This window comes from Pezoporus wallicus, unplaced genomic scaffold (assembly GCF_028554395.1).
Source record: "Pezoporus wallicus isolate ANWC-B61680 ecotype Strahan unplaced genomic scaffold, APGP_CSIRO_Pwel_v1 contig_3488, whole genome shotgun sequence".
In the NCBI taxonomy this organism is placed as follows: domain Eukaryota; kingdom Metazoa; phylum Chordata; class Aves; order Psittaciformes; family Psittacidae; genus Pezoporus; species Pezoporus wallicus.
The window spans coordinates 435,213-454,527 of NW_026635397.1; the positions used below are offsets into that span (position 1 = coordinate 435,213).

General features: G+C 43.7%; 1 protein-coding gene and 1 long non-coding RNA gene across 2 annotated transcripts in view; both read right to left on the minus strand.

Annotated features, from left to right (window-relative positions):
• Positions 1 to 34: 34 nt before the first annotated feature.
• LOC130606158 (uncharacterized) lies at positions 35 to 2,984 on the minus strand. The gene is made up of 2 exons (XR_008973881.1): positions 2,890 to 2,984; positions 35 to 952 (listed from the first exon to the last, which is right to left on the minus strand). It is a non-coding gene; the product is annotated as an uncharacterized LOC130606158 (long non-coding RNA).
• Positions 2,985 to 3,221: 237 nt separating this feature from the next.
• TRAF3IP1 (TRAF3 interacting protein 1) overlaps positions 3,222 to 19,315 on the minus strand; it is a 39,262-nt gene continuing 23,168 nt past the window's right edge. The window contains exons 11-15 of the mRNA XM_057422191.1: positions 18,650 to 18,770; positions 18,464 to 18,500; positions 17,565 to 17,641; positions 6,118 to 6,341; positions 3,222 to 4,235 (exon numbers count right to left, since the gene is read on the minus strand). Coding sequence (XP_057278174.1) covers positions 4,070 to 4,235; positions 6,118 to 6,341; positions 17,565 to 17,641; positions 18,464 to 18,500; positions 18,650 to 18,770 — 625 coding nt within the window. The 3' untranslated portion in view covers positions 3,222 to 4,069. The remainder of the gene's footprint in view (positions 4,236 to 6,117; positions 6,342 to 17,564; positions 17,642 to 18,463; positions 18,501 to 18,649; positions 18,771 to 19,315) is intronic.

Here is a 19,315-nt window from a genome sequence, read left to right on the forward strand (position 1 = left end):
CGTGGCACCAATATTATAATGGCCAAGTCATATCATCAGTTAATTCCTTCTATTTGAACCACAGTCTGAGCATTTTCATTAACCTCTTTGAACTTTGGGATATGAAATACACAGAAATAGAAATCTATTCCCAATAGTATTAGTTAATAAATAACTCTGCTTTCCAAACTTGTTCTCATCCACATTCTATTAAGGAAGTTAAAAGAATTCAATGCTTACTGTCTTCGATGCCAGTGTCCCTGGGGCCAGACCCCTCTCATTCCTTTCAATCTGATGATCCCAATCCCTGTCACTAGCCAAAAAGATGCCTGGGAAGCCCCCACCTCACCGGGACAAGCACAGGGTCTGAACACACACTTCACCACATCCATATAACCAAGAGCCTCCACAGCCCAAAATAGCACCTGAACACACAAGTGACATGCAAAAGCAGCCAAAACCATCAGTTTTCAGCCCATTCCTGGGCACACAACAAAGTCAAGTCTGTGGGACCCAGCGTGACATAAAATGAGGCTAAACCCAGGCAACCTCTGCTTCACAAGTCATAAATCTGGAGTGGAATTTCTCTCCCTTTTCTTCTTGGTAAGCATTTCCCTTCCCATGGCTGTCAGCTGCAATTGGAGGCCATCATCTCAGGTTGGGATTTGGGCAGGAGGGGGAGGGAGCTGAGCCTTGTTTCATCACATTAAATTAAACTATAAACTACACCTTTTAATTCCTCCTAATTAAATTCCACCCTGGAAAACGGAAATGTTCTTTCTTAGTACTTTTTCACACCAAACATGGTAGGAAGCATTTTGGAAGAGGCCTTGGTGCTGCAGGCAGCTACCAGGGCACTGCAGGACATGCCTGGGGTGCGATCTCCACCTGAAGATCACTCTATAGTTGGCAGCTCCTGAGTCCATCATAGGTACTAGACTGAGTCACATCAACGTGTGCATTCATTCAGACTCTGGGGAGAGGGAAAGAGTGCACATTCAGCTGAGAAAGGCTCCAACCATTTAAGATACACAGGTCCCAGTGCTAGAACACCCCTGTTTCTGAGAGCCCAGTTCCCATGAGCTTTCAGTGCACAGCATCCCCTACATCACATAGCACTGGCAATGGACAAAACCATGGAATTCAAAAGTATTTGAAAGCAATTGATATTTTCCCCTTCACATTCCAATAGGCACTCATGGTAGGTAACCCAATAGGCAAGAGACTGCTCTGAGGTCTCCACGCAGCTTCTCTTCTCCAGGCTGAACAGCCCCAATGTTCTCAGTCCTGACCCACAGGGGCCAGCGACCACCTCCCAGCCTGCACAGAGAGGAATGTCAGGCACGTGAAATCCAAGTCCTGCTTCCCAGACCTGTCAGGCCCCATTAGAACCAGGAGGCCAGACAATGTAAGGGTTCTAAACCCCAAACCACCACACCAGCAACATTCCCCTTGCTGATGAACCACCCACGAGCTGAAACACAAGCCCAAGGCATGGACAAAGCATCGTGTGCAAGACTCAGTGCCTGAAGACATTCTTCTCTACTGATTTTCTTTCCTCCTTCAGGAACCACTGTTGGTTATTTGGCGGTCTTTCGGTGTTGCATCCTCAACCTTTAAAATGAAAGCAAGCCTAAGCTCCAAGGCACTACCTTTGTTCCACCATACTGGAAACCAAAGCAATCCTGGATAGAGCACCAGCTACGACTGTAGCAGATGTCAGATGTCTTGTTAAACCCTGACACTAACTGTTTTTTTGTTTAAAGAGTTATTAGATGCAGAAAGCATAAGAAATCGGGTGCATAGAGATGCGAGGCATCCCTAAGATCTCCCAGGAAGCAAATGAGTGCCTCCAAGCCGCAGATTGATATGAGCCCTAAGCTTTCCACCCCAACTCAGACATGCTCACTTCTAACGCAAGGACAGATGAATACATGGGCCATGTCACTACACAGCATGCATCAGCAATGAGAAGATGACGAGAGGAGGGTCTGGTGAAAGGAACTTCATGAAATGGAGTAGCTGAGGGAAAGGAGAATTCATCATTTAAATACTGCTTAACCCAAGGCAGAACTGAAGTCACTTAACATCCCTGGAACTGGTCCCTCTAACTGCCTTCCTGCCAGCCCTGTGGTCCAGCAGCACCATGCTGGTCCTGGCTGTGGATGCAGAAGGGACATGGGATGGGTGACAAAGGCTGGGGGACTGGTAGCAAATCTCTCTGTCCTTTCAAAGGGTGGCTCCTAGCACTGAGGGACCAGGGGCTCTTGGTGTCTAACACACCCTAAGCAGGGGGCTGAGCAATCCCATCAAATCCCATATTGTTTGATGAAAGTAAAAGGCAAAGGAAGTGAGTGTTCAGACTGCTCTGAAGTTATATATTGACCACACAGGCTTTCACCATCAGTCCTGGGCTTGGGGATTCTGGTGGACATCCTAAACCCCATTTCTTTCATGATGGAGTGGACAGGCTCCAACCTGGGGTGCAAAGCAATGCATGGTAGGAGAGGGTGACAACTGAGGGCTGGCTCACAGGAGTCCTGCCTCTCTGGAGCCTACCCACAATATTGCTTCACCATTTAAGTTCAGACAGTGAAATAATACAATTCAAGTGACAATAAAAGTGCAAAGAGCAACCTGTCATGTTGGTTGGATGGGTTTGGAGCAACCTGCTCTAGTGGAAGGTGTCCCTGCCTGTGGCAGAGGGTTGGAACTGAATGAGCTTTAAGGTCCCTTCCAACTCAAACCAGTCTGGGATTCTGTGATTCTATGAACTGTCAAGAACAGATCAGAAAATGTCTCCTATTCCTTCGTAAACCCCCTGCTTTATTTCCAATCCCACCCCAAAACCCCATGCAGCAAAGCATCCTGTCCTTTAAAATGGCTGTATTTAACATAGCGAATACTCACCCTCCTTGGTGATGGTCTGTTTGGTTGGTTCTTCATAGCTCCAGATCCCAGAAAAAGCAATGAAGAAAGTAAAAGAAAACCCCACAGATATGCCAATCAAAGAAGGAAAACCAAAAAGGGCCACTTTTGGATACACAATCCAAACAACAGGGGAGGAGGAGATGTGCTCATACACTAAACACCTTGAGAAGAGCCTTGCGTTGGACTAAAGCCTTCTGCGCTCAGCACAGCATCATATAGTTGTGTCTATGCTAATATGCTTTAGGAGTAAAGCTGGACTGTAACATGCACAGCACTCCAAAGGTCATTAGGAAAACAGCAGACACCTGCAGTTGAGTAAAATAAATTAGTGGAATTATTCACATACAAAATGTTACAGAAACATGCATCTGGGAGGAAAGAGGCACTTAAATTAATCCTTTCCAAATGAACAGATGCAATAAAAATGGAATTAACACCTGTGCAGATAAAATACTTCTGCTCCCTTACACAGTGATGCATGGATTGCATTTTCAGTTGTTCCCAGTAAGATTCCCAATGGCTCTGAACACATGACACCATTTCTGTAATGATGCAAAGAAGTGTAGGTTACACAAGGCTTTACTTCTTGATCTTTGGTTTGTAGATAATCTTCCCTCTTTATAACAAACAGGATCCAGGAACCTTCTGACCTGCAGGAGACTGGTTGTTTCCAACTTCTGATCAAATATATACATTCAAACTATAAAGAGAAGGTTGGACCAGATGATCCTTGAGGTCCCTTCCAACCTGGTATTCTATGAGGTTATGATTTCATGACTTTTTAAGGGGGCAAAATTAGTATCATGACAGCGCGTTCAACAGGAACCTCAGTGGCAATGAAAAGGAGATGGAAAGAGAAGTGGCTCAGAAACTGTGCTCAACAGGCCAGGGAGGGGAAAAAGGGCTGTGAGGACCTGGTGAGTAACAGCAGTTCACATTTAAACAAACAAGTTATTTTAATAGCTCTACAACTTGAGCATTCAAATGAATATCATTCTATCCCAAGTAATATCAACTTCTAAAGATCAATGCAATAATGGGCTTTTATACAAGTTTTAGGCTTTGGGTCCCTAAACATTTTATATCTCAACAACAGATATCTTCATTTTTTCTGCTATTTGGTTTTTATTTGGTAGCAATGTCAGTCAATTCCAGTTCTTCACCTTTTGGAAGACAGGTTTATGTTAAGAACCATCCTCCGGATTTTCTCTTCATTCTTCATAATATTAGCTTTTACAGCACATATCTTGTCTTGCTGGTCTTTAATCAACTGGTCCAGTTCAGCCAGATCAGCTTTTAATGGTTCAACAGCGCTGTCTGTGATGCTGAAAGAGACACAAAGAGCATAATGTGAGTGAAAACGTGTTAACTCTAGTTACTTAAGCTTCCAAGAAAGCACATACAGTACCTGAAAGTCTGCAAAGGATTTAAGTTGTGCCCACACCTTCTGAAATAACTTTCAGAGTAAGAAGCACAAAGGCAAAACTAACAACCCAGAGAAGACTGTTCAAGAGAGATCACCTGCAACTGAACACTAAACAGCCATTTCTTGGCTAATCCAGCTCTTCTGCTAAGGCTCTTTGCCATTATTGCATCCCACTCTAGGCAGAGAAGCTGTGGCTGCCCCATCCCTGGCCGTGTTCAAGGCCAGGTTGGACAGGGCTTGGAGAAATCTGCTCTAGTGGAAGGTGTCCCTCCCTGTGGCAGAGGTTGGAACTGGATAAGCTTTAAGGTCCTTTCCAACCCAAATCACTCTGTGATTCTATGATTCTATATGAAAACCAACCCATCACTAGCTGCTGACAAGGGCAGGTAATTCCACACTAACAGGAAATGTAATAAATCCTATGCTAATAAACAAGGACACTGATACATTTTAAGTGAATGGGGCTCTTTGGCTTTACAACCAATGTGCCCACTTCTATAATGCTTTGCTCATCTTCCAAGAATGCTGAACAGGCAGAAAAATGACAGACCAAACTGGTCTGCTCTCATTCTGAACTACCCAGTCACTTTGAGCCCCAGATAAAGTCCACATCCCAAAATCATTTAGCTTTCCCCTTTTTTCCACCACATTAGCATAAACCACAAAAAGCACTGCTAGAAACTGCACTATTCTCCAATGGGATTTGTCAATTATCTTTCACAGGAACAAAGAAAAAGACAAGCATCCAAACTGCACTGTACATGGAAAGCATTGTCTTCTTCACATCTGATGCTCATTCTTTCCTGAAGGAGTGGACATGCCTTAGCACTCCACTGGTCTGATAAGGATCCATAGGACACATCACTAGGTGCGGTGCAAAGGTGAGTCAATGACTCAGTTTCTCCAGCTATAAAATAAAGCCAAACACTGTTCCCTTCCTCTTTGCAGCAGTGCTGCATTCAGAACCCAACCAGGGTTTTAAAGCCTGTCAAAGGTTTGGGATAGAAGGTGCTATGGAAGTGCAAGGAATTAACATCATTATACTTTATACGTGAAGGAAGGCCTTAGTTCCCACCCCAGGCAGTGGACTAAGCCAGCTGCTGTAAATTCCAACATTTAATACATTGCTACCTACCAAGATAGGACTTAGCTAAGAATGCCACCCATTCATGCATGAGTGAAGCACACTGATTCAGGGAACAGCAAATCTAGGATGCTTGTGAATCCAAGATCATCACTACCTAGTTCATGTTCAAGATCAGAGGACACACAGCTGGAGAGAATATTCTGGTTTCAAGGAACATAAAGACATGTTGGTGAGACAAAGTAAGGCCAAAGAAACTGGTTTGAGGCTTGACCTCCTTGTTTCTATCGTGCACATCCCCTTCACTCTCCTAGCTTTCCAGTGCTGTCCTTTCAACCTTGCACAGATGACAACTGTTATTAACACCACTGCAGAACACCCTGAATTCAATGGCACAGAGACAGCAGGTTGTGATTTAGGAATCCACTCTTAGTCCCATTCCAAATCTACTTTGCTCTTCCCTCACTGCTCCTTTATTTGTGAGAAGCAGCAAACAAATCAAGCCCTCTCCTATCACACATTTGCATCTCTGCTGCCATGTCCATCATGATAAATTGAGCTGAAAAGACCTGAACGCTTCAAGTCCAATCCACAGAAATGACTGATGACAAATCTGCTTTTAAAAATGAGTTAAACTCTTCCCAACCCCAGAAATCTGTCTCAAGAGATAAATGAACCTTTCCCTGCCCACACTCACCTCTGCTCCTTCTGTAGAGTTTCTGCGTGCTGCCTGTTCTCCTGCCGCCACATCTGCAACTCGTTCTTCATGGCATCCATATCTTCCTGGATGTAATCCATGATCCTGCCAAGTGTCAGAGCACTCCTGCACAGAGTCTGAATAGAGACCTGAAACTTCTCAATTTCTTTGGCTACCAAGTCTCTCTCTCTTTTCCTGGCTGCTTCTGACACAAAGGGCTTCTCCTAAAGGAAAGGATGAAGGAGAAAAGCATCAAAACTAAAGAAAACTAAGGAGAAACAAAGCAAAAGAGAGGAGCAGAAAGCATGAAATATCCAAGTCACCACTGCAGAGCACTGCTACAGAAGTATGCAAGAGCATCAGCAATAGAAAAACTGCTTTTCAGACCACAAGTTCATCGAAGTAAAATTAGTATTTGATCCCATTCAATGATCTCATTGATGTTCTCATTCTCAGCATGATCTTTCCCAAGGCAATGGGTGTAGGAGGGGAAACCTTCTTTGCATTCAGCCATGGTTTATCATAGAATCCCAGACTGGTTTGGGTTGGAAAGGACCTTAGGATCATATAGTTCCAACTCTCTGCCATGGGCAGGGACTCCTCACACTAGACCATATCACCCAAGGCTCTGTCTAACCTGTTACCACGTCACTCCAGATCATGTTTTAGCCTACTGCACCATCAGTGTTCATTGGACCTGGTTGCCACAGTGTTTTGCTGCTCCTTGGGAGCTACAGCTGATGCTGAAGGGCACAACCTCCTTCAAGTTTTCCAAGTCAGTCCCTTCAAGATGCTTCTCTTGCTCAACTTCTGTATCTGGATTTCCAGCTCCTAATGCTGGTCATAAGAATAGCACTTCATGCTGCACAGCTATAATAGATGGTGGTTATTCCATGCCTTGTGCTTCTGCTAACAGTGGTTGTAAAATCACTCAGGTTGCAGATGTGGCCTCACCGAACTCCACTACTCAGAAATAATCTGGTCTTGTGCACGCTTTCCTCATGTGCAGCCAGCAGAGTCTCTGTGGTCAATCTCCTGAAGCTTCCAGCTTACTACACATTAAATACAGAGAAAGAGTCTCTTAAAGTGGCAAAGTCACGAAGAGCAAAAGAATGCCATAAAAAGAGCAAAGTGATGCCACATTACTAACACGCTGTAATAATCTGATTCCAGGAAAGCCCTCCCTGAAAGCAACAAATGCCTTTAAAGAACAGACTGCTGGATTTTGATCTCCCATCAAGAAAAAACAACCTAATTTTTCTTTCTTTCCAATAACCCTACGGGTCAAATTCCCAAACTGAGGGAGTTTTTAAGACACACAAAGCTTTAAGTTTATTTAAAATCATTTTAGTCATTTAATATATGCTGGAAAACTATAGAGGTCTTTCTCTACCACCCCACCCACAGGACCAACCAGTTCCTGAGCCCAGTTCCTAGTGGCTATATCCACACAGAGGTGGCAGTGTGCTTCTCCTCATGCTGGGACACCGAATCCACCACGCTGTCCCCTCCTGCCCTCCTACCCAATTGGCCTGTCTCCCTGTGTGAGCTGTGGGCTGTTTGTTCAGCTGTGTTTGGAGGCAACAGGGATTATCGCCAAACATATTTCAGCAGCCCTTGGCTCACTGATGAACTCATATATATATATTTTTTTTCTTATATATATATAAAGAAAAATACTTCTAAAGATTGGAAGGCTGAGATTTACTCCCATCTGATGCCTGTGTTTTACCACACACACAGTGCATGAAAACTGTGGCACTTGTGAGTATACTGCAACTTTATAATGTTAAAAGTTGTTTAATTAGGAACCAGGTTGAAGTGACAAATGCTGCTGAACTTGTGACCTTCACTTCCTAAGTCAATTCCTGAGTGCTGGCTAAACTGTTAAAAATAACACTCCTCTTAATTCCTTCTCATTCTATCCATACCTCTGTCACAGAAGCAGGTGTTTCATTATACTCCATGACATAAAACATGGTATTCAGATACTTTCTGGAGTCATTCATGTGTTTATCATCCTTTACAAGGCAAAGATGAAAGTGCTGTTTCAGGACCCATTTCATCCCTCGACAACAGATAAGCAGCCCTGTTCTGAGCACAGATACATAGAGTGGAGCGAATCTTCTCCCCAGGTCTCCTCTCTTGGCCAGTGGTGTTCACATCAGCATTATCCAGCTTTCCTCCCTGTTGATTTTGCAGAGAAGAGGGGTTTTGCCCAGGTGCCCCTGAAGGCACAGATCACAGCGTCCTGCAACCAGCCGTTTACCAGGTCTCAGCACACACCTCAGGTGGATGAGTTTGTCTCTGGAAATATTCTTTTGTCCCCCTGCCTTGCTGCAGCTACTGAAGATGTATAAACAGATCCATAGAATCCCAGACTGGTTTGTGCTGGAAGGGACCTTAAAACTCAACCAGCTCCAACCCCCTGCCACAGGCAGGGACACCTTCCACTAGAGCAGGTTGCTCCAAGCCCCTGTGTCCAACCTGGCCTTGAACACTGCCAGGGATGGGGCAGCCACAGCTTCACTGGGCACCCTGTGCCAGCGCCTCAGCACCCTCGCAGGGAAGAACTTCTGCCTTATATCTAACCCAAACTTCCCCTGTTTCAGTTTAAACCCATCACCCCTTGTAATAAGGGTAATAATAAACCACCATGGAATATTTGCTATGAATAAGGAGGATGCCCTTGAAATATATTAGTAAATATTAAAAAATCATTTGCGTCCCTTTGTGTAGTTCAATTCTTCAAACCTGACATAAACAGGACAAAATATTATCCCATCCAAAGTCATTTTGAGTACTGAAACACTGCCACTACAAATCCATTAAATACTATTCAGACTTAAACAGGTATATCATCGGCATCAGAGAATCATCATCATAACATGGTTTGGGTTGGAAAGGACATTAAGATCACCCCATTCCAAGCCCCTGCCATGGACAGGGACACCTCACACTAGACCATGTCACCCAAGGAAGCAAAGCCTTGTTAAAAACCCTTTCAAACACATACTATATGGTAGCAAAGTAAGAACATGCAAGAAGTTTTTAGTGTATCTCTATCTTTCTAAAGAGGAAGTACTTAAATATCAAGCTCCCATGAGAAATTGCCTTGTAGCTGGAGGGTATAGTAACTCAACTGCCATGTTGCTGTCCCTCGCCATCAAGTCACTAACACTTGCACTCCCAAGATGCCAAGATCCTGAGCTCAGGAGAAAGAATTACCCCGGTGAAGCACTCAAGCACTGCCAGCTATTGATGGTTACAAGCACCTAACAGGGGAGGCAGGGGGCATACTATGTGCTTTCAGTTTCACACTTCCAGTGTCTACATGGGACACTCTGGCAAATCATTAAGACTTCATGGCAGATGGTTTATTACAACAGGCAACGTGGGTGGTAAGAGTCCTGAATGCCACCTTTGCTCCTTTTGCACAAACATGTAACAGGATATATTCAGTCTTAAGGAAAAAAAGCCAGAATCAGAATTGTTCCAGCCTATTTAATGAGGCCATACACCTCACTGAACCCTCCTTTCACAAAAGCCCAAGAATCAATAAATTATCCCTATATAAAAGACTCCATCACTTCTGTAGGCCCAACACGCTTCCTTTCCTCTGTGTTTTTCATAAGGCACCAAGATAAATGTTTATTTTGGATTCTTGGGAAAAAGTCTGCCTTTCCCATTACCTCAATGTGAACAGAACACGACGTGGACTCAGAGGCAGGGACCTAAGCAAGGAAAAAGCAGGAATTTTCTTCTTCATCACTAAAGTGGAAATCATCAACAGGGCTCCAGAAACCACCAGCATTTACTTGGGTTGAATTCACCCTGCCTAAAGCAATTGGTGTAACTACTGCAGTGTGCACAGCTCCTAAACATGGATTATTCACAAGACAGACATCATAGAAACATGCATGACAGCATAGAAATATCATGTCTGATAGCTGGGCTTTTGAGGGCATCTGAAATGCCTGCCATCTACTAAGCTAAAAGAGTTATAAAAGATGATTTTTAATCCTTACTGTTTGAAAGCTATCTTTGTTTGAAGCAGTATTTGCTTACTTTGATAGAGCTCCTCCTTTGCTTCCATTTTGTAATTAACAGCGTTTCTAGATGAATCACATTAGAACAACCATCCATGAAGCACTTGTGAGTTTCTACAGCCCCTTTTAAGTATTCTGTTATATCCCACTATGAAAACAGACCCAAGTAATCACAGTTTTATGGAGCTGTACCATTTCCCCCCTACCTCCTTCTACAGGACAGCACAGAAACTTCATTTTGGACAAGTCATTTTGATCCGTTCAATGTAAAACCAACAAGGTGGGGTGGTTTTTATTGTAGAAACTATTTTTTGATCATAAAGGGTGTTTTCTTTGCCTGGTTTTTACAGAGTCTGCATTTTAAGCAGATTGTAACTATCCACCAGGGATCACCATAAGAAACTCTTTCACAGAAACACAGGGAAACCAGTAAATGTTAAATCATTGCAAATGAACAGGATGCTTTTCTGCTTATGCCAGGTACCGAGTTCAGTAACAGGCCAAGGAACTGGAGACACAATGTTCTTTACCATTACATTTACCAGAGTTCATCTGACCTGCTGCCGAGTTCGAAGGCACCAAAAGCAAATAAAAGGAGAGCTCCTTAAAGAGGGCTTGTTTTTCTTGGGTTTTTAGGGACAACATTCTCCCCAGTTCACATATGATACCTCCAAAAAGAGCTGGGCTTTTCACACGGACATAAACACCCCACCTCAGCCCCCAGAGCGAGTCTGCTTTACTTCACATGCAGTAAGTGTTGGGGAGAAGTCAGTTCATAAAACCTCATGTATTTGGTGGGGTTTTCAGCACACTAAGCAGAATCCTACAGGTCTGACCACACACATGCCAAGAGACAACAATAGTAGATAGTATTAATTCAGTACCAATGGGTGCCAGACCTGCCTGGCTTTCTGCTCACATTGCTTCTACTTCCACAACCTCCTTTCTCTTGAAAAAGCAACTTCTTTCCCCTTCAGAAAGCAACAGATCTGTTCCTTGTGTTAAACAACAGCTTTCACACAAGTCACAATCACTGCTAAGCTGCTTGAAAAATATGACAGTCACCTGTAATGTATCCTACACCACACTGCTGCTGTATCCTCTCCAAGGAATGGAAATCACTGTCTGACTGCAGTTTATAGAACCTTTCAGTTCAACATACCCATCTGCTGTCTCATGATGTATTTATACTGTACACACAGGACAGAACCTTTTGGGTACAAAGGCCACAGCAAAGGAGCCACGACACCAGGAATATCCCAAGAGTGACAAAAATCCCATTCCTGTGTTCACAGCTTGCTTCCGGATCACAGGGGTTTAATGGGAGTTGGTGGACATTTTAAGTATTAAACAATAATACCCCATCCCTGGCAATGTTCAAGGCCAGGTTGGACATTGGGGCTTGGAGCAAGCTGCTCTAGTGGAAGGTGTCCCTGCCCGTGGCAGGGACCTGGAACTGGATGAACTTTAAAGTCCCTTCCAACCCAAACCAGGCTGGGATACCATGGCACAGGAATACATCTGGTTAATATGACACGTTACTAACTGCATTGGCTGAGAGGACAATGTCGTGCAGCTGATGGATTCATGTAAAAATCAATGACCTGAAGAACTTTAAACAAACAGAATCAGCAGTGATTGTATTTGTTCTAAGCTTAGAAGTACATACCTAATTTATCATATTTGTAATTAAAGTTAATATTATCCAGGTGCTAAGCTATTTAATATCACTTGTTCCTCACAGAAACCTCAAAGCTGCTGCTTTGCTGAAGCCCGTGAACTGTATTTGGGAGTGCAAAGATGGGAATTCTGTGATCCCGCTTGCTTCAGCTATTTAATAACCTGCCTACATTTTCCACACATGAAATAAATGAAGTGGAATACAAAATGTAACATCTGTTTCATTCTCTGTTTAACATTAGAGGGCTAGATTCTAAACAAATACATTTAGGAAGTCTTTTTAGGAATTTGTGAGGCTCAACACAGCTAATCAAGGCACCAGAATCTTGTGTATTTCCAGAATGACCCCTTTGTTTGACCTGAAAATTGTGTATATTATTTTAAGTTCCTGCACATGCAAAACCCCGATGATGAAAGTCTCAGGCTTCTTGCCTTTGCGCTTCCTTTTGCTTTATTAAACCTTCTTAAAAAGCAAATGCATGCTGGGGAAATGCAGCCCATAAAAAGGCTGCAGAGGAATGCTTTTAACACAAAGAAATGCTCCTCAGCAGTGCTCCTCAACTGCACATCAGCAGTTCAATGTGTGAAACAGCCCCAAGAATCCACGGGTGTCCTCTGTGGATTAAGTATTAATTCACCAATGTCACTTAATTTCTAGTTGATTAATAAGATGCCAGGTTAATTGTTATGAGTTTAGTTATTGTTATTAATCTACTTCATAAGAGTCATATACTCAGGGAATGGTCAGGGTTGGAAAGGACCCTAAGATCATCTACCTCAGATTAATCTACTTGATTAATAATGATAGTAGATCCATTGATCACGGGTTTTGCTGAATATTGCACTTAAGAAAGTATTAGCTGGCAATTCCAGGATATCTTTTTTCCCCCTTCGTTTTCCCAACTGTCAGAAGAATGAGGCTTTGAAGCCTAATGAATGTAACTGGGAAAAGATGTCATTATTTTGTAGTTATCGAACAGTTGAACCAAATGAAGGAGGATGAACATTCTTCCTGACAGACACGAGGATCACCCATCATTTCATCAGACCCCATTTCCCAAAGCAAGCAGTTCTTTCAGCTTTACACTGGATTTCTGGTTACCTTACTCCAAACTACAGAAGTACACTCCTAGTTCCCTTTCCAGTGCATACGACGTGTTGGAATTCAGTTGCATACTGATGGCGAAGATATTTCTTCTGGAGAGTTTGATGGAAAACAAACTAAGTAGAAGAGCTGACAGGCTGGGGAGAAATGGTCAAATCCCAGACTGATTCTACTTCCCAGCAGATTACAGAGTGAGACCTGGCACAAACCCTATGGCCATTTGAACACATCACACTGCACAGAGTTCACGGACCCATTCTTGCAGTCCCAATGCCATAACAGGACGTGGTTCCACTTGCCTGCATAGACCACTTGGCAGGAACAAATCACTTGAAACTCTTCCTTCTTTCTAATTACTTCTGTTGCCTTTATCCAGAGAGATTCCAGAGAACAATTCCTCCCAAAACTGTTGCTCTGTAGTACTGCAACAAAAAAACCCTTGTCACTGCCTTCCTTGTGATGTTAGGAATATCCCTCAAAGATGAGACATGCTCAAGGTGCTAGGATAACACGAGCGTGACAGACCCCTGCCTGCTACCCTCTGCATATCTGCTCTGTGAAACATTCCCAGAGGCAATGCCATGTTGGAAATACAGAGCAGCCCTGAGGAGAAGGACTTGGGGGTGTTGGGTGAGGAGAAGCTCCCCATGACCTGGCTTCAGTGTGCGCTTGAGCCCAGTAACCCCCTGTGTGCTGGGCTGCACCCCCAGAGCATGAGCAGCAGCTCAGGAAGGGGATTCTCCTCCCTCTGATGTGCTCTGAGGAGACCCTCCCCCTGCAGTCCTGATCCAGCTCTTGGGGCAACAGCACAAGAGAGACATGGAGCTGTTGGAGCGAGTCCAGAGGAGGCCACGGATATGCTGCGAGGGCTGGAGCAGCTCTGCTCTGGAGCCAGGCTGAGAGAGCTGGGCTGGGTCAGCCTGGAGAAGAGAAGGCTCCTTAAGGGGAGACCTTAGAGCAGCTCCAGTGCCTGAAGGGGCTACAAGAAACCTGGAGAGGGGCTTTGGACAAGGGCCTGTCGGGACAGGACAAGGGGAATGGCTTTAAGGTGCCAGAGGGGAGACTGAGATGAGCTCTTAGGCAGAAGTTCTTCCCTGTGAGGATGCTGAGGCACTGGCACAGGGTGCCCAGAGAAGCTGTGGCTGCTCCATCCCTGTCATTGTTGAAGGCCAGGTTGGACAGGGCTTGGAGCAACCTGCTCTAGTGGAAGAGGTCCATGCCTGTGGCAGGGGCTTGGAACTGGATGAGCTTTAAGGTCCCTTCCAACACAAACCAGGCTGTGATTCTATGATTTTACTTTTACTGTCTCTCACATCACAGTGTTTGTCCTCTAAAATAAACTCCCAGGATTCAGTAAAGTCTCCAGCTCATCTTTCCTTGAACTACATCTGTCCTGTACCAGTCACCAATCCTGTGCACTTTTAATCATTTTTAGCTTTGATTTTCCCCTCTGTTTTGAGGAAAACTACACTTCTCTCTGGATCTCAACAACTTCAACAACATCATTTGAAAGCAGTAGCAACAAAGAAACCTCCTGCAGTAGCAGCCAGCTGCTTGGATGTGAGATCAGATGATATTCCAGGAGCTCAGCATTGTATGCAAGTCCTCATGTGATGGACTAGGAAGTCAGCACGTTTATTTTCCACCATTAGCTCAGCTAACACAGACCAGGGCTTCAAAAGATGCAACAAAAGACAAACAAGGACTGAATGAATGCTTTACAGACTGAACGCAGGCAATGGGCCTGAATGGTTATTGTAGGAGGCCACAATTGTCCATATGCATTTAAAACCAGACAATCTAAGGGGTTAAAAGGGAATTGTTTGAGTTATTCAGAATATAACCCAGAAAATGCAGCACAAACAACACAGGAAGCTTCCTGAGGATGAAATCCATGTGATTTGATTTTGTAACCCACTCCTGTTGTCCCTTTTCATGTCCAGCTGACAGGCCGCAACAGCAAACGGCACATCCTACACCACGATTATGCACTGGCAGAAGACGTAAGTAGATCAACTCCTACTGCTATCCCCAAACTTAGCCCGGGGACTGATGATTCAACAGCACCACCTAGTGATAAAAGCAGGAACAACTTGTTCTTGCGAGTGCCAGCTCAACATCATGAACTTCAGAGCTACTGCACAAATAGCAGTATCAACTTTGAGACCTCCCCTGCTTCGATGAGTTATAGAAAGAACTTGTCCAGGCAGGCAAAGTGTCACATTAGACATACTCATTAGAAATAGGCAATGGTGTTTCATGATCAGTACAAAGACACTACAAGCTGCACATCTGCAATAAATGGATTGGATTGAGAGTCACAAAGTTGGATAAAGCTGTAACTATCCCTAATGGATTGATTATAAGCAGGAAATTAAAGGTGTTTTCCTATTTTAAGGAGGATTGCTTTTCTTCATCAACTTCAGCCCCTGCAATACATGAAAGGAACTGTCTTCCAGGCAAGCAGACTTGGATCTCAGTCACAAACTTTAGAGAGGAAGATAACCCACGAAGAGTCTGATCTGCCATCCCAACTTAGAATCATAGGATCAATTAGGCTGGAAAAGACTTTTAAGCTCATCCAGTCCAACCGTTGCCCAGCACTGCCAAGGCCATCACTAACCCATGGCACTGAGGCCTCGTCTACATGGTGTGTGAACACTTGCAGGGACGGTGACTCCAGCCCGGCCCTGGGCAGCCTGTTCCAATGCCTGAGCACCCTGTGGGGAAGGAATTGTTCCTCAGCCCCATCTAAACCTGCCCTGGTGCAGCTTGAGGCCATTTCCTCTTGTCCCATCCCTTGTTCCTTGGGAGCAGAGCCCAGCGCCTCCTGGCTCCATCCTCCTGTCAGGCAGTTGTAGGGAGCGATAAGATCCCCCCCTGAGCCTTCTCTTCTCCAGACTGAACCCCCCAGGTCCCTCAGCTGCTCCCCATCACACTTGTGCTCCAGGCCCTGCACTAGTTCCGTTGCCCTTCTCTGGCCCTGCTCCAGCACCTCAGTGTCTCTCTTGTAGCGAGGGGCCCAGAGCTGAACACAGGATTCAAGGTGTGGCCTCACCAGTGCCCAGCACAGAGCAACAATCACTGCCCTGGTCCTGCTGCCACACTGGTGCTGATACAGATTCTTCAACTTGGTGGGGAAGAAATGAAAAGGCTGGTCTGTATGGAAGCATACCCCATTACTGCTGGCCAGGAAAGCAAACAGGAGTATCTCCATTTCAGAGAATTGTTGATTTTACCCTCCCAAAATTCCAATCCTAAAAGTTAACACTTGTGTCACGTTCGCTGCAGACTGTAGAGGTGATCAGAAAGTCATGGAAGTACTATGTAAGACCAGGTTTTCAACACAGTCTGCTGTCTACCATGGTTTTAGTCCTCAGGGACAGTTTCTTACTGCTCTACACTTGGCTCATCACCTATTAGAATATCATTACTCAATGCCAAACTACTACAGTTCAGAAAGCCAGAAGAGGCAGTCAAGTTGTCATGGGTATTTGAAAGGGCTTGATGCTCTGTGAAAAGCTGGTATCTTGAGGTCTGAGCCTCCAAAACCAGCATGCCAAACTACAGATCATTCCTGAAACAAACACAGGTAGGAAAAATCTACAATACTGAATTAACATTAACAAAATGAGCTGATGTGATTGGAATTGAACGTTTAAGATTTCATGAAAAGCACTCACCTTTCCAACACACTATGTACTTATCTCATTTTAGAGCAGAACCCTGCAGTGCATTCCTCAGTGCCTCCTCACTAGCACATCAAACTAGTTTAGTGATAGAGAAACTTTTCAAAGGGCCAATGGATCAGAGAACTCCATCTCAATGCTTGGCCTTCAGCTGCTTCTTGTAACATGAGTTTTACAGGGTTGAAAAACCAAGAGCTCTCCACTTGGAACAGGAAGACATTTAAATGAGGGGGCTCAACCTTTTGCTTTTGGTTTGTGACCACTGCTAGACCCTTTCTAAGTGATCAAAACAACAAGAATAACCAACAAAACCATAAACTCCCTTCCCTTTTCCAGCTACTGACTGTGGAACAACTCACATCAAATCACTTCATATTGTAATCTATCATAAGATTATCATATCACTATCATAATCAAACCACATTCATAGACCTGAATGCTGGGGTATAGTAGGGCAACATTTGGTGAAATAATACTACTTTATATGGTTAATTGCACCAGAGATGCCTTTTATTAAAAACACCTCAATGATAGTGATTGCTGAGCTATAGGATACTGCCTAGAGGACAAGTAAGATTGAAACGGTAATATTGCAGCTGCACAAATGCACAGTGTGTCCTACTCCATCTAGGCTGAAATGAGCAGATTTTGTTGTAGGAAACAAAAGAATAGCCTAAATTCTCCCTCGAGAAACTGTCCTGAGATCCTGGAATAAAAACCAAACCTCCAACCTGCAGAAATTAAAGGTGAGAAAGAGAGAGCACTACATAGAGGAGGTGACATCTGACAGACTGATGGAGAACTAAAAGCATCAAGGAGGAAAGCTTGATCATAAATGGGAAAAAAACACATCTGAGGCAGAGAAAAAGGTCACAATCACAGTATTTAATACTGACAATTCTATAAAGGCCATTACCATCTTACCCTCTCTGTCGTCTTTGAGGATATCTGTGATGCTTCATAATCCTTCTTTGTTTCCAGGAGTCTTTTTACAAGCCCACCTGTGGAAAAAACAGTACATTTCTTAGCACTGGTTGGCACTAAAGTGTTGTTTGAAACATTCAGACAATCAAATAGAACCCAATTGCTTAAACCTTTTTGTTAATGTTAATTTCCAGCAACAAGAACAGCATTCCATGACGTATTTTAATTCCTGAGCTCCAAGGTATTTCTCAATCGGTCTATTTTCTCCAATGTCCTCTAAATTGAACTGTACCATCAGTATCATTTACTGAATAACTCTTGGTCCAGAACCAACTCCTTGAGCTGTATGAACACGAAGGCTTTTCCTCTGCAACCCCCTTTTGGAAGAATTCAAGAACCGCAAAATAAAAGTTTATAGCTATTCCTTTGCAAGGAGATTTTGGATGCAAATAAGTGTATTTGCCCCAATTACATCCAGTGTAACCATAATAGAAGCCCCTGAATCAGAGATCTGAAGTCCCAAGTAAGCATAAACGTTAAGAAGTCTTCTAAAAGCTTTTCTACAGCTTGTCTTGAGCAGCCAATGCCATCTCCTTACAGCTGACAAGCTGTACCTGACACTGTAAGAAACATTCATTTCTGAGTTTGATGCAGAATGTTTAAACCTGCTGACATGAGAGTTGTATAGAAACTCTGTGCTGAACATCACTTGTAAATCCAGCTGCACAAGGAAACAAGACTGGGCTTGATTTGACTGAATTTCTGTTTTTTTTCTTGCAAGCTCCTACCCTCAGGAGGTATTTTGCTGCTTTATTCAGCATTCTAAGTGTTCAGCGTTTGTTTGAAACTCATGGGTTTATTATACATATCTATATATAAATATGTAAAAGCAAACATACCATGCTTTTGATCCTCAACCAGCTCCACTTCTGGCTCCTACACATGCAGGAAGACAGCTTTAGTTGGACAAAGTTGGCATTGGTCTAATACACAACTCTACCAGAATATTCAGCTAGAAGCTACTTAAACAAGTAAGTTACAAAAAAGGATGGAAAAAGGTTCTATAACGTGTAACATGAACAGACCATTTCCATATGTGGCACTTCGGGCAGTGGCAGTGCTGTCTCCACCACAAACTGGTCATCATCATCATCAGAAATCTGCTGGTCTATGATGACGTTTGAGACTGTTTTACCACTACCACTCCTGTAGGAGACACAATGAAAATGAAAACCTATTAAAATCTGCCCCAAAAGCCTAGTAAGATCTATCCAGAATAGAAGAGACAGCAGTACCCTCCTTTCTTCCCATAAAATAAAGCAGCACTGCCCAAGGTAGCCATCCTCCACTCATGGAAGGAAATATATTTTCCTTCTAAACACACTACTTCAGTGACTTATCAGAGATCAAGTAAGCCATTTTGACCACAGTTGCAAGTGGCAGTTTCAGCCTTTTTTGAAGATAAATATTCATTGCATATTTTACAGATCTTCTGCAGCGGCAGAGTAGGTGAACATTCCAAGGTTGTCTGTTTCTGGGTTTCCAAAGGCAAAACAGTTATGGTTTTGAACTTCCAAATGTGACAAATAACCATAACTTGTAGATAATGCATTGGATTTGCAGAACAATCAAACAAATAAAGTGGACTTGAATTTTCCAGTCTGAAACAATGATCAGAGGTGATCTTGGTCTAGTGGAAGGTGGCCCTGCCCACAGCAGGGGCTTGGAACTCAATGAGCTTTAAGGTTCCT